The 14,101-nt window shown below is 49.6% G+C and overlaps 1 protein-coding gene and 1 long non-coding RNA gene across 2 annotated transcripts in view; one reads left to right on the top strand and one right to left on the bottom strand.

Annotated features, from left to right (window-relative positions):
- ACVR2B (activin A receptor type 2B) overlaps positions 1-4,850 on the bottom strand; it is a 99,831-nt gene extending 94,981 nt beyond the window's left edge. The window contains exons 1-2 of the mRNA XM_075746746.1: positions 4,709-4,850; positions 3,988-4,178 (exon numbers count right to left, since the gene is read on the bottom strand). Of these exons, the coding sequence (XP_075602861.1) occupies positions 3,988-4,039 (52 nt within the window). The 5' untranslated portion in view covers positions 4,040-4,178; positions 4,709-4,850. The remainder of the gene's footprint in view (positions 1-3,987; positions 4,179-4,708) is intronic.
- Positions 4,851-5,212: 362 nt separating this feature from the next.
- On the top strand, positions 5,213-12,586 carry LOC142600630 (uncharacterized). The gene is made up of 3 exons (XR_012834220.1): positions 5,213-7,502; positions 8,010-8,233; positions 9,279-12,586. It is a non-coding gene; the product is annotated as an uncharacterized LOC142600630 (long non-coding RNA).
- Positions 12,587-14,101: the final 1,515 nt, after the last annotated feature.

The raw sequence follows: 14,101 nt of genomic DNA, 5'->3' as shown, positions 1-14,101 counted from the left end.
CAAGGAGTGCGTGATGGGGAAGGGGGGAGATGGTGGGAAGGAGAGAACAAAAACAACAAAAAAAAAAAAAAAAAGGAAGGAAAAAAGTGAGGCTGGCCTGTTTCTTTCTTCTCTACCATCTATTCAGTGGCAGCAGGGGAGGTCTACAACTGTTGCATCACGTAAAGCACAAAAAAACCTGACAAGCGTGTTTTAGCTGACGGAGACCAGAGTGGACAGGAGGCTGGTGACAGCTCGAACGCGGGGAGTAAGCGACCTCCGCTTTAATTGGCTGTTTCTTACCATCTCATCAAGCGAGCAGGAGCGGTACAGCCTGGATGGGCTGCTCAAAGACACAAGAAATGGCAGAAATTTCAGCACGTAAATACTTTAGCTAACTACCCAAGCTCAGCTTAAGACTCTCAGTCCGGTCCAGGGATTTTCACCCTGCCTGATCCACAAAAACCTACACCAAAGGGGAGGTGCAGAAGATGCCTTGCAATGGCGGGGGGGAAGGGGGGAGCTAAACCACAGGCTGTGCAGGACCTGGAGAGGTGTTTATAAATAATGCCACTAAAAATAATGCACTGTGCGCTCGCAGCTCTAACATAGCATTTTCTTCTCCACAGAACTGTGACAATGGTTATCTCGGTGGTATAATTATCTAGATTTGATGACAGATTAAAAAAATATATATCCCAAACACCTGTTCAAGAGTTTTGTGTTTTTAAAGGCCATTGCCATTAACCTTGGGCCATGCACTTCATTGTGTTTAATTAGCAAGCTAATGAAGCCAGTTTTATTCCCTTTCTCAAGCACAAGAGGATAAATACAAGACAGTGAAAGAGGAGACCAGATCCATTTGCAGCACAGTTCATTGCTGCATGGCATTACTTAAACTTGCACCAAAATAAAAGTAATGTAATGGCTCGGGAAACCGCGTTAGCAGTGCATTCTGCAAGACAAATCCTTTTACACCTTCTGTATTTTCTAAAGCTCATAGATTAAAACATGATTTCTGAACATTTGGGCTGCAGAAAATTTGCAAACAAAGGGCTAAAAATGAACATAATGTTTTCCTCAATGAATCCTCAGTATTCCAAAAATTAAGCATAACAGATTTTTTTTTTTTTTTTGAAAGAATAGCAGCCCGTGCTTGCTTTGTTACAGCCAGCCAAGGTAGCGATGAGAATCATCAACAATGGAGGTCAAGCAATTTTCGAAAAGCCCACCACTTTCGCACAGTCCTAATATGTACACACACAAAAGACATACTTCAAGCAAAGCCCAGTGCTTGAATCCCAGCAACACATTGCAACTTTGGGTATTCGGGGTTGGTTTTTTGTTGGGTTTTTTTTCTTTTTTTTTGACTGAACAGCTTTAGGAAAAACCGGACAATGAAGATCACGTTGATAAATACTCAGAAATATCACAAGAAAGGCAGAAAAGGCTTTAAAAAAAGAGGGAGGTATTTACAGAATTGCTAATGCACTGATTTAATGATTCGAGAGGACCTTTTCAAATAAACAGAATTATATTCATTTTCTGGGGTTTCTTTATTGTATTTTCACGGGAAAGAAAAAGTCAGCATAGGCATGCCCTATCAGATTATCCTTTTCATAACATGATACATTTAAGAAGCTTTCAGGGTTAATTTTTTTAAAGCAATTGCTTTTTTCTTCCAACTTCATTCTGCCACTATATGCACACGGCCACAGGATCAGGTTAAAACCCCAAACCGAACAAAAACCCAACCCCATACCCAAAACAAAAAACCAAAACAAACAAACAAACAAAAAAAAAACCCACCCCGACACGGAAGCCATCTCTTTTATTGAATCACCCGAGATAAAAGGATTCCAAGATATATGGAAAGAAAATACATTGACCATAAATCTCCTTTATGCACATAATAGAATTTTCCAGCCAGGAGAGCTGTTGTGATGATAGCAACGCCGAGCACCACGAATACTGATGGTGCACACACACACACACACACGCAGAGCCTGCTGCTTCCAAAATACCTGCTCTCCCTCAGCACTGCTATGTAAATACAAGCCCGCACAACCCCCTTCCTAACACATGGAAACAAAGCTGCGTACAAGTGTCCCAGCGACCAGATAAAAAAGCCCAAGCTGCCTTTGCTCACCATCAAATTTATTTTATTTTTATTGCCCGCTCCCTTTTTATTGCCTTACCACCACCACCCCGCCTCACACTTTCGGCGTGACTTAAAAAAATAATTAAGCGATGGCAGTGTTTATAATGCCAAAGGCAGGCGGTGGCAGTGCATATTTAATGGGCACTCGGAACAAAGGAAGCCCGGCTGCAGGAGCGCCCCGGGGCCGGCTCCGCCGCCCGCTCCCCCCCGCGCCCTGCCCCGTACCCCGGCCCCGCCGGGCAGCCCCTTCCCCGGGGCGGGGGGGGGGACACACACGGACACGCGGGGAACCCCCCCGAGCACGCACACACACACACACACACACACACCCGCTTTGCAATACAATGAAGCCGCGATGGCAAAGCCAACGGGAACTCCCCGGCTGCCCATCGCGGAGCGGGGAAAGGGCAGGGCTGCAGCATCGCTGCCTCCCACACCCTGCCCCCGGGAAGCCCTCGGCCACAAACAACACCCCCCCCCCCCCCCGCTCACACATCCCCCCCCCCGCCCCGGGCTGGGGAATGGAGGTAACGTAACAAGTTACTGCCCAGTGCCGGGGCGGGGGGCGGCAGGCTCAGCCCCTTGGGGGGGGGGGGGGGGGATGTCGAGGGGCTGTGGTGACCAGGCAAAAAGGGGGGGCGGGGGGGGGGGGAAGGGGGCAAAAGTAGTGCCAGCCCGGGTTCTCCTGGGGAATATGCTGCGCTAATATAAAGGAATTGGGGAAAAAATAATAATTAAAAAAATAAATAAAAACAAGGAGGGAAAGTGGGGACTTCAAGCGCGCCCGCTTTTTCAGTGCTGGGGCACAGGGGGTTGGATCCCTCCCGCCCCCCCCACCCCCCGAGGGCTGCGGGACGGGGCACCCTGTGGACACCCCCCCCCCGCCCCGCGGAGCGCTGCCCGGGCTTTCGGGTAACTTCCACCCCGCGTCCCTCGGCAAACCGCGCACCCCGCAGGTTGGAGCTGAAGTTTGGGGGCCAGCCCAGTTCCATAAAATAAATGGCATGGAGAACATACAAAATAAACACTCCCTCCGCCACAAAAGCCTCCTCCCGGGGGATGCTCCCCCAGGCAACCCCCTCCCCGCCCCGTACACCCCCTTTTTCCCAACTTTCTCCCAGCTCCCCGCAGCGCCAGCCAGCCCCAAACGGCTCGTTCCGTGCTAACAGGCAAACCCCGACGGGACCGCGGCATCCCGGGGGGGCTGAGGGGGAACCGGAGGGGGTCCCCTCGGGGCGGAGCGGGGGTTCCCCTTCATCCCCCCCCTCCCCGGGTTACACAACCGCAGCCCGGCAGGAGCGGGGCGCACACATGGCCACTACCTGAGCGGCTCCGCACCATTTCGGAGCAACCTCCGGGTCTCCTCCCGCTGCTCCCAAGTTCCACTCCCCCCCCCCCCCCAACCTCCCCAGGTTCCCCCCCCCACACACACACACACACTCCGGCAGCACCCGCCCAGAAGTAAATGCCCATTTTTGTAAAGTTTCCTCGATATCGCGCCGTGTTTACATTGCCATCTATTCCCACAGGCTGCCTGAAGGGAACAAAAAGCAGCACGGGAAGGCTCGTTCTGCGAGCAGAGAGAAAACGGAGGGGAGGGGGTGAAAAGCAAAAAAAAAAAAAAAAGAAAAGAAAAGAAAAGAAAAGAAAAAAAGGGGGGGTGTAAAAAAATAAAAGAAAAGAAAATTAAGCAGATCGCAGCGGTGGGGTTATTCCCCAGTTTGTAGGGTCGCTGGGTGCTCTGTTTTGGAGGGTGGCTGCAAGTAATTGCACGGCCCATTCAATTCTGCATTTGGAGAAGCGACCGTAAGCCCGAGCGGGAGGTAAACACGCAGAAATGCACTTACCTGCACAGAAAGTTCCACAAAGCAAGGCGAAAGTCAGCCACGAAGCAATCATATTCCTTTACTTTTTTTTTTTCCTCGTGTGCCCCTCTATCCCCAAGGGAAACAAAAATAAAAATATCGAGAGAGTGAAAGAAGGGGGGAGAAGCGAGGTTCTGCCCTCTCTCTCTCTCTTAAAAAAGAAGAAAAAAATCCTGAAAAATAAAAATAAAAATCGGATTTAATTCCTTCGCAGTTCCAAAATGTATCCAGTGGAGAGGAACAGCCCCGGACGGTTCGACCTGCTCCCGCCCGGCCCCGGCGTTTGCTCCGAGCTTTCCAAGAGTTTCTTTCCCTGGGCTTTTGTGCTGGGAGCGCGGCGTGCACCACACACACACCGACTCCCCCTCCTCCTCCTCCTCCTCCTCCTCCTCCTCCTCCCAACCCAGCCCCTCCGGCTCCCCCAGCAGCAGGGGCGAGCGCACACGCACACGCCCGCGTGCGCGCACACACACACACACACGCACACCCCCCTCCCCGCGCAATGCACGCGCAGCCCCGTGCAATGCACGCGCAGCCCCCTGCAAGGCGCGCAACACCCCCACGCGCATCCACACACACACCACACCACCCCCCCACACACACACACACTCCCCTTCTCCCGTACAACGCACACGCGTTCCCAGCACCGGCAGCGAACGGGGCGGCAGCGGCAGCAGCAGCGAAACTTTACAAGGTTACCGACCCCGCATCCAGGTCGGCTGCTGAGCGGCAGGCAAGAGCCCGCGGAGGGGGCGCGGAGCGGCGGAGGGGGGCTGGCGGCGGCGGCGGGCCGCGCCGCGGCATCGCGGGTTGCGCGGAGCGCGGAGCGAGGGGGGCGGCGGGAGCAGAGGCTGGGTCGGGAGTTGCCATGTACAGGGGAGGGGAAGGGGGGGGGGGAAAGGCGGAAAAAAAAAAAGCGCGGGGGGGAAAGGGGAGGTTTGTTGTTGTGTTGTTGGGTTTTTTTTTTTTAATAATTAAAAAAAAAAAAAAAAACCTGAACCGAGTCCAAAATGGCTTCTAAAAAAAGGGAGAAGCCGAAGCGGAGCCAGCGGGGGAAACCCGGATGTTTGATACAAAGAGGCTGGAGGGGGGCGGAGCGGCGCGGGGGCTCCGCGGCCGCTGAGTGGGGAGAGGCGCTGCCCGTCACGGCCGCGCCCCGCGGAGCGGCCCGGGCTGGGGGGGGGGGGGGGACAGGGACAGGGGCAGGGGGAGAGGAGGGGGATGGAGGGGCGCAGGGCGAAGCCACCGCGGCCTCTCGGGGAAAGGGGGTGGCCGTCGGGAAGCCCCCCGCGCCCGCCGCCTTCCCGGGGGAGAGAACAGCGCGGGCCCCCCCCCGGGGTAGGAATAAACCGTGTCCTTGCAAAAATAAATAAATAAAAAAAAAATCCTCTTTTCCCAAGCTGGTGAGAATGTGTTTTCCCTGCTGGTGTCCCGCCTGCCCCAGAGCCCCCTGCACCCAAGGAAGTGCTGTGACCCCCAGATCTTGCGGGAGCGATGGCTCAGGGAGTGTCCGGGGGTGCCAGGGCTGAATCAACCTCAGCAGAATCAATTTTCTGGCCGTTTCAGGGTTAATAAGGTTTCCTCTATTGCCAGGGTTACAGGAATTGAACTCTCCCCACAATTTATTTTAATTATAACTGAATATGACGGCATTAGGGAGCACCAAAGGATTGGTAAGGGGAAGGAAGAGGAAGGGAAGACGCTGAAGTTGGGTCATTCCCAAGACTTGGGGTCTCCGAGGTCCGACGCCTCACGGGGACGAGGGCTGCGGCACGGACAGAGCTCCTGCGCACGGTGGTGAATTGCAGGTCAGCTCTCGCTAATTTGTCCGACGGGGAGTAAGGCTGAAAATATTTGTAAAACCATTTGCTTTTTCCTCTGGAGGGAGATAAGAATAGATATGAATCATTCTTTTAAAACTTTGAGAAGCGTTTTGTTCCAAGAAGGAATACGTATATTTCTTTTACAGTAAGAAGCTCGCAGGAAACTTCAGGAGGCTTTTGTAAGAGCTCGTAACCTCTTTGAAGCTAGAAACTTTTTTTATATACGTATAGCACTTGCGTAACAAGGTCTTAACTGTGAATGGGATTCCTAGGTGGAGTTGCAATAAAGTGATTAATAGGATCATTCATGCTATCATACCTCATTCATGTGTTTACTGTAAGTAAGGAGGAATACATCGGCACGCGTATAGTGGTTGCGACTTTAAACATGAGACTCTTGGGGGAAAGTTAGAGCTAACGTGCGCACCGACGATGGGCGATGCAATTGGTAAAGCTACAAAAACCACTCAAGAAAATAATTTTTAGAGCAAAAAAGCAGCAAAAACAAGTCCACGAAGAGCTGCTGCTGGGCAGGGCTGTGGCGCGGAAAAAGCAAGCAAGGTGGGTAATGTCACCCAGCTGCTCAAACCAAGGATGGAAAATGAGAAGGAGAAGTGTTTGTCAGAGGGATGGGCCAGGGCTGATCCCTGTTTATTCAGAAACAAGCACTGACAAAGTGGGGTTTGGGGGTTTGGAGGCAGCGAGGACTGGTTTTGTCACTGGACACTGGTGGGGCAAGTCACTGAGAAAGGCACTCGAGGGGCAAAGGGGAATGTAAAACAGTGGTCAAAGGAGAAGTAAATGTCCTGGCCGTGGGCTGCAGCAGCTCGGGATGCATTTGGAGCCTGGAGAAGAGACAAATAATGGGTCAGTGTTTCCTATAACGCCGCTTATTTCATTCGAAAGCAAATGACAGGTCAATATTTCTGCTTATTTCAATAGGGGAATAAGTTCTTAAACAGCTACCAAGTGGCTGAAGTGTGGAGAAATGTGTGGGGTGATAAAACGTGACCCAGTGTTTCACTGTACAGTGATTACCCCGTGATTACCTAAAAAGGGTCATGTAGTTCACACCAAGAAAGTACTAGCCCTCGGGAGCTGGCAGCGTGGCTAACGTAACGATCGCTTGGGCTGCCTCCCTGCCTGGCCTGAAACGCTCCCTGGCCAATGCCGCTCCTATTTTTAATCGCTGCGCCATGGAAAGCCCCGATTCATGGTACCCGAATTTGTGCTTTACAGGCAGAGACCTGGGAGCACGTTTATCAGGCGGCTGTCATCGCTTTTGAGGAAACGGGCCTGGAGCGCTTCGGATGTTGTCCTATAGCCACCCGATACGAGGGGCGTAGCGTGGCCTTTTGCGCTTGCACAGCGTGCTGCTGCGTGGCGCAGGCGATGCCGCAAAGAGCAAACCGACACAGAGCCGGATCCAGGGCGATATTTTGCCCAGGGATAAATGATACTCTAAATTTTCATTTATTAAATTGCAATCCGTCTTGCTTACATTGTTTCACAGGGAGATGTTTACCCTCCTGAAAAGCTAAAATGTTTTCTCTACTTGCAACATAAAAGCCCAGGAGTGAGTATTGTCACTGGAGATAATGTTACAGCCTTAGGAAGATGACACTTAAAAACTTCGTCAGCCTCCAAGAATTTCGGAAATAGCGATGAACGAAGGTAGCAAGTGTTAAGAGCAGGCAGTGCTTGCAAGAAGTGCCCTTACAAGCGGCATTTTTCAAGATCTTTTTTCTGTTTCCAGTTATCGTTAGAGCTGCGCAGCTCAGACCATTTTTAAATAATTATTCTTAACAGTTAAAAAACCTTCCCGCGCTAAAATAAATTCTAACTAAGATGGTTTTATGCTTTGCAGCCTCATATGACACTCAATCTTTCTCGGTGACTGTTGTAACAAGTCAAATTCATGTATTTTGATACCCCGCACGTGATAAAGATACTTGGATCGCTTAAGCCTGTACAAAACTGCAGTGCTCGCATGTCATTTATCTTAAAATCCTATTGTAGCTCTCGTGAAATGTAATTTCTTCAGTGAATGGAAATTTATACTGACAGAGGTGTTATAAAACATGGAAAATACTGGGGGAAGGGGACCCAACGTTTTCCTTTATCTCTTCATGTGCTCACTAACGGGGATTTATTTTTCAGCTCTGCGTTGGTTCATTGCAGGTTACAGAGCTCTGATGCAATTAAAGGGACCCGTTTCCAGTCGTCTTAAGCACAACTTGCATTACTTGCAACAGGTGAGACACGTGTGCTGCGGCCCCGAGACAGCAAACTGCTTTACGGGCTGCAGTTTCCGTATCGGTTCCTAAAGCTGCTTGTAGGAAATCACTGAGCCTAGCGAAACTCCCGGGATCCCAGCCTCTGCCTCCCCAGTTCGCAATGCCTGGGTAAGAAACAACGATTTCTATGCGTAACCTTGAGTAAATAAATTGTCACTTGAACTACACATTTCATTGTAATTAAGCGCTTCCCAGTAACAACCAACCCACACTATGAAGCGGTTTCTTAATATAATGGTGAGCTAAATTCTCGGTTGTGAGCAGAATTGGGAAGCTTTTAAAAGCACAGACCAATTAATACAGCGGGGCGGTGTTGCACGGTTCTCGACATGTGAAGAAAAGATGGTTTTGCTCAAGAACTTTATCCTTATTTTCAAGAAATGCCATTGCTGTGTAGTCAGTATCTCACCTGCAGAATTTCCCGGTAGGATTTACACCCAGTATTAGCCCGACTCTGCTCCAGTGGCTTTGCCTGACTCTAAAGGGAGCAGAGTTGAGGCAGATTTAAACCTTCCCCAGCTTTCTAAGGACTCGCTGCTGTCACCTCTCCATAACGCAGCTACAATTAACTTTGCTGGAATTTCTATATTTGAAGCAGCTTTAAATTAGAGCCTGAACTTCCAGACGTGGATGCAGATGGTCTTTGCTACTGTCTGTACGAGCCCTTGGTTTTCGCACTAAAAAAGCCCACCCACGTTGACAAATTTGCCCTTTGTGGTCTGGCTTCAGTGCGGCCGGTAAAAATAGCGAGTGATACGGCAGACAGAATGGGCCCTAAACTGTACGAAGGTATTTTTTGATAGCTTTTCTTAGCTCCAGACTAAAGAGCAAGGCATCAGATGTTGACAGATAGGGGGGAATATACCGAGCGAAGGGATCTGTTGCCGAGACGCCCGTAAACCGGCGCTTTTGCCGTCTTCCAGAAATTGAATTTTTCCCTTGTTTTTCGGTTGTATTTTGATTAAAGTGTAAATACCAGCAACTGGCACGTGTCACCCGGTGTCAGAGCCACACGCCAAAGCTCTGTTCGGGTTGGATCTTTAGTGTCACTTTACTCATCCGTGAATTTTGTTAGGACTTCTAGGGCATAGCTCATTATTTTTACCGCTGTAACCACCAGAGTTCTCATATAATTATTTCACTTTAAATCCAGGAGAACTTGTCTGGCCTATTGGGCGGGGAACTTAATTGCAAGAAGGCTCCGGAGGACGGTCAGCGCTGGATGGTAGCTGTACCGTTAGCGTGTTACCCCCACCACCCCCACCACCCCCAAAAGGAGAATCCAGGCTCTAATCCATAGCCCAAGTCATGCCAGCTCGCCGGGAACCAAAGCACGCCCACGCTCGAGTTGGAGACTTCTGTGCTCAGACAAGGAGGATTACGGACATCATATGACTAATTCTGTAATGACGGTATATGCTTAATTGGTAAAGGACTGCATTTTTTATCTTTTTTTAACCCAGGACATAGCGTCAAAGGTCTGCCTAATGCTTGTGGTTTCTTTCAGGTATTTTCTTCATTAAGATTCACTGTACTTAAAGTTACTGTGGTGGCTGGCATTGTCTTACGCCCTTCAGCACTGCTGTGCATTTTAGTGATGAGAAACCAGCATTCAAATTCCCCTGAAACGCCAGGCTGTGCCGCTCGCAGTGGGATTTCCCTGAACCTCAGGTACAAAAGCTCCGGCAGTTGCACAAGCTGGTGGCCAGGAGTCGGGAAAAGCACGGTATTTCTATAAGTGGATTACGGTACCAAACTTTAGACATTAATTTTCATGTCCTGCTTTCAAGCTCTCTGCCTCAGTTTCCCTGTAAAATACAAGTACAGCATTGGTGATGCTTAGCTCCTAAAAAAAATAAGTATCTGTCCAACTTCTGAGAGCATGTGTTACAGCAAGTTGAAGTTGGTGCATCTTAAATTTGGTGGAAGATGTTTCTACCAGAAGGTACTTAACCATTCAAACAAATTACCGAGTGCCACAGCAGCAAAATCCCTTCTGCTTGAAATGTTTAAGACTGCCTGGATGCCTGTCAGGAAAATGTGCTCCCAAATTATTGGTAGCAACACCGAAATCAGTCCTTGGTGACAATCCTGGTGGCTGTGACAGCCTCCAGTAATGGGAATCTATTAATCTCTTGCTCTGTGCCGGTAAAGCACTCTGTCCTCCTTCCATTAAAAGCTGAAGGTAAATAAATACAGGTCCCATCGTCAAATCATTTTGCTTCCATAGAGGTTATCTACAATGCCTCTATGTGAGATGGACAAGCAGAACAGCAAAAGAAACTCTTCCCATCCTCGGTGTAAGACTAGCCAGGGTGCAACGCCGCGAGCGTGTTGCTCGGGAGCTGCCGGGTCGCCCTGGTCGTTCTGCTTTGCTTTGTGCGACAGCCGACGTCGCTGGCATCAGCTGGGGGTGGCAGGCGAAGGGCAAGGCGTTGAACCCCTGCGCTTGGAGAGCTTTGGACCAGGTTAGGGCAGCCTTAAGTGCCACGCTGTTTTGGGTGGCTGCCAGCAGATCCCACAGGGTTTTGCAACACCTTAAAAAAAAAAAAAAAAAAAAAAAAGCCTGGGAATACAACAGCCCTTCAATCCATACAGCGAGAACAGCATGTTCAGTCACTGCCCTTAGACTGTTCCCTAACTCTATCCGTTTAAATTACCATCCTCTGTGAAAGAAGATAGTAGGTATTTACCCACATTGTCTTCAGCTGTTGATGTTTTACCTGAAAATGCAGTGCGGGTGTTTTAAAGTGCATATGGTGGCTACGGCAGCCTAGAGCTAAGGGCTGTCATCTCTCCAGCTGCCTCGCCCTCCTCCCTCCCCAGGTGTTTGGTTGGCAGAAGAAGGTCTTTCAAATTCCAATATTTTGTTTAAAAGGCTAGACTCGGGGGTTTTAAACTGGTTTTAATTAAGCTTTAACACTGGGAAGGTTCATATGGAGGTGTCGTGTGTCTCTTTGAAATGGCTCTGCCTAGGAAAAGCATCCGTATCGCTCCCGCAGCCAGCTGGACCATGCCGGAGGGTTTACTTTCACTGCTCTTACCTGTGGCCTTGTGCCTCCTGACGCACTCAAGGCATGTATGGAAGGGCCAATAAAATATGTCCCGGAGTGATTGCTGTATTTTTAGAGTTTGTCCCAGATTATTGGCCTTTGTCCCAGATTTCAGTGGTTAGGGTAAAAGAATGCCCGGTGGGGCCGAGTGCTTCCTGCATTGCTCTCAGGAAGGCTTTAATCAGGAAAAATACCCTCTCAAAGAAGGCAAATAATTAAGTTTTTGTGGCAAATACTCTACTGCATTAGCAGGAGGTGATAAACACTCAAGACCACAGTATAAATAGAGTAAGGCAGATGCACTAAGCTTTCAAGTGCAATGTTACTGTGTTACATGGTATTGAGTAATGAATGCGACATCACTAGCAAGGTAGTTTTGTCGTTATTGAGACCAGAGTTTGGGTCTGTCTCTGCTGCTCACGTGGAGAAACGCTGATGTAAACTGCCTGGAGGAAGCTGGTCCCACATGCTGGCAGCTGTCAATGTGCAAGTGGGATGCTAATGTGGGAAGGGATCTTCAGGTGTCATCCAGCCCATCCTCTTCCCTTCGGCAGTGTTTACTCGACCTGTGTCATTCCTGGAAAATGCTCATCTGACCTCTTCCTGCAGTGCTGGTCACTGCATGGTGCTCCAGTCCCCCAGAACTTCACAAGCTTCACTGGCAGAATATTTTCCCTCCTGCGTAACCTCAGCCTTCCCTGCTGCAGTTTGGTCCATACCAAGCACCTGAGGGCTGGATTGCTCCTTCTCTTTCTGCTCCAGCTTTTACACATTGGAAGACGGTCTCTCTTCAGTCTACCAAAGCCAAACCAGGCCAGTTTGTCCTTTCCCTGTATTTCTGGCTGCACATCATGACCCTCGCTCCATCTCTTGGGCTGCTTAGCTGTATCTCGAGGACTGGATTCCCTTGCTGAAGTCCTGACTCCCTATGCCACCATCTCTGGCATACGCTCCTTGGCTGTGGGGGGACTTCGCTCCGTTCAGCCCTCCTACTTACACTGTGGGTCTTTGGGATGCTGAAGGGCTCCCTGATTCACAGATTCACAGATTGGCAGAGGTTGGAAGGGACCTCTGGAGATCATCTAGTCCAACCCCCCTACTAGAGCAGGATCACCTAGAGCATGTTGCACAGGATCATGTCCAGGTGGGTTTTGAATCTCTCCAGAGAGAGATTCTCTGGAGAATCTGCCTCTCTGGGCAGCCTGTTCCAGTGCTCGGTCATCCCCAGAGTAAAGAAGTTTTTCCTCATGTTCAGATGGAACTTCTCCTGTGTTCCAGTTTGTGCCCGTTGCCCCTTGTCCTGTCACTGGGCACCACTGAAAGGAGTCTGGCCCCTTCCTCTAGACATCCACCCTTTAGGTATTTATAAGCATTAATAAGATCCCCTCTCAGCCTTCTCTTCTCCAGACTAAACAGCCCCAGCTCTCTCAGCCTTTCCTCATTCGAGAGATGCTCCAGTCCCCTCGTCATCCTCCGCTGGACTCTCTCCAGTAGTTCCCTGTCTTTCTTGAACTGGGGAGCCCAGAGCTGGACACAGAACTCCAGATGTGGCCTCACCAGGGCAGAATAGAGGGGGAGGAGAACCTCCCTCGACCTGCTGATGGGCTCATCCAAGCAATTTCTGGCTTTCATGGGCTTCCTCCTTGGTCCTGCCTCTTTACCCTCCTATCGACTGCTTCTTGCTCAGCTGCCGTAATGCCGTTTCTCAGACTATTTCCTTAGCTTCATAGCAGGGATCATAGAGTCATACATGTCATAAAAATTACAAAGTATGAAAACTATTCTGTTCAAAATCCAACCACTGGTCCGTCAATTTTGTAGAGAGACAGGAGTGACACATTGCCAATACAGATGCAGGTAAAGTACTGCTGCGCTCAGCCATGCTTGTGAGAAGAACCTGCTCTCCTTCCCAGAGCTCCACAGCCTTCAACTCTTGGACATTTTGGCCTATTATCAGTGATAAATGTACTGACAAGTGAGAGCAGCCAGCCCTGCAGGCTGAGATGCTGGGGCATGGGCAGGAAGAAGAACGAGACACAAATATTTTTGTAGCCAGGCTCAAGGTTTTCTCTATTTGTAGGTGTCTTGGTGTCCCCTCAATTGGGATTAGGTCCTTTGGAAAGAAGACTACACTTCATGTCTTGACTTTCCTGGCCCTGTATCCACTCAGACTCTCTTGCTCCCAAAGGCCACTGGTTTTGTCCTTTATTTTTGCCACCAAATGCCACTCATTTGTGTTGAGAAGCAGGAACTGGCAGCAGGGAAATTAAATCAATAATCCAGCAAGCAACCAATCTGTTTCCCATTTTTTCTGACCTGTCCATGCTGTGGGATAGTGCACAGACCCTTAATTATTCACCTACCACGGTTTCAATGGTTGCAGGTGGCTACTAACATCCGATCTGAAAATAATTCGATAATAATAGAGGAGAAGAAGAAAGATTTTTTTAAAAACAAAGATGGCATGGGACGAGGATGAGAAGGGCGAAGGACATATGGCAGAAGCACTGGTTGGGGATATTCCTGTAGCCTGGGTTCCAGCTCAAGCTTCTGCAGGATCTCTGATAGGCTTTGCTTTACTTATCTCTTAAGTCCTGATCAGAATGGGAACAATGGGCTTTATCCACAGAAGTAATTAAAATGTTGCACTCCCTGGCAGGGGAGTTAAAATCAATTTCTCAAATACAAAGTGAGGAGCAATTGGCCAGGCTGCTGCTGTGCGGAAAAAGATCCGGGGATGCGATACTTGGGAGCACAGCAGAAATCTAGCCCTGCAAAAATCCAGCAGTTCTCCCGGGATGCCTGTTTGGAGGGGCACGCTGCAGAAGGCACGGGACAATCTTTCCATTCAACTTGGCAGTGGCGGGGTCTTCTCTTAGGAAAAATTTCCAAACCTCAGGAAAGATACAGCTCAGCTGGGAAA

This window comes from Balearica regulorum, chromosome 2 (genome assembly GCF_011004875.1).
Source record: "Balearica regulorum gibbericeps isolate bBalReg1 chromosome 2, bBalReg1.pri, whole genome shotgun sequence".
Lineage (NCBI taxonomy): Eukaryota > Metazoa > Chordata > Aves > Gruiformes > Gruidae > Balearica > Balearica regulorum.
This window is presented reverse-complemented; position numbering and strand designations above follow the sequence as displayed.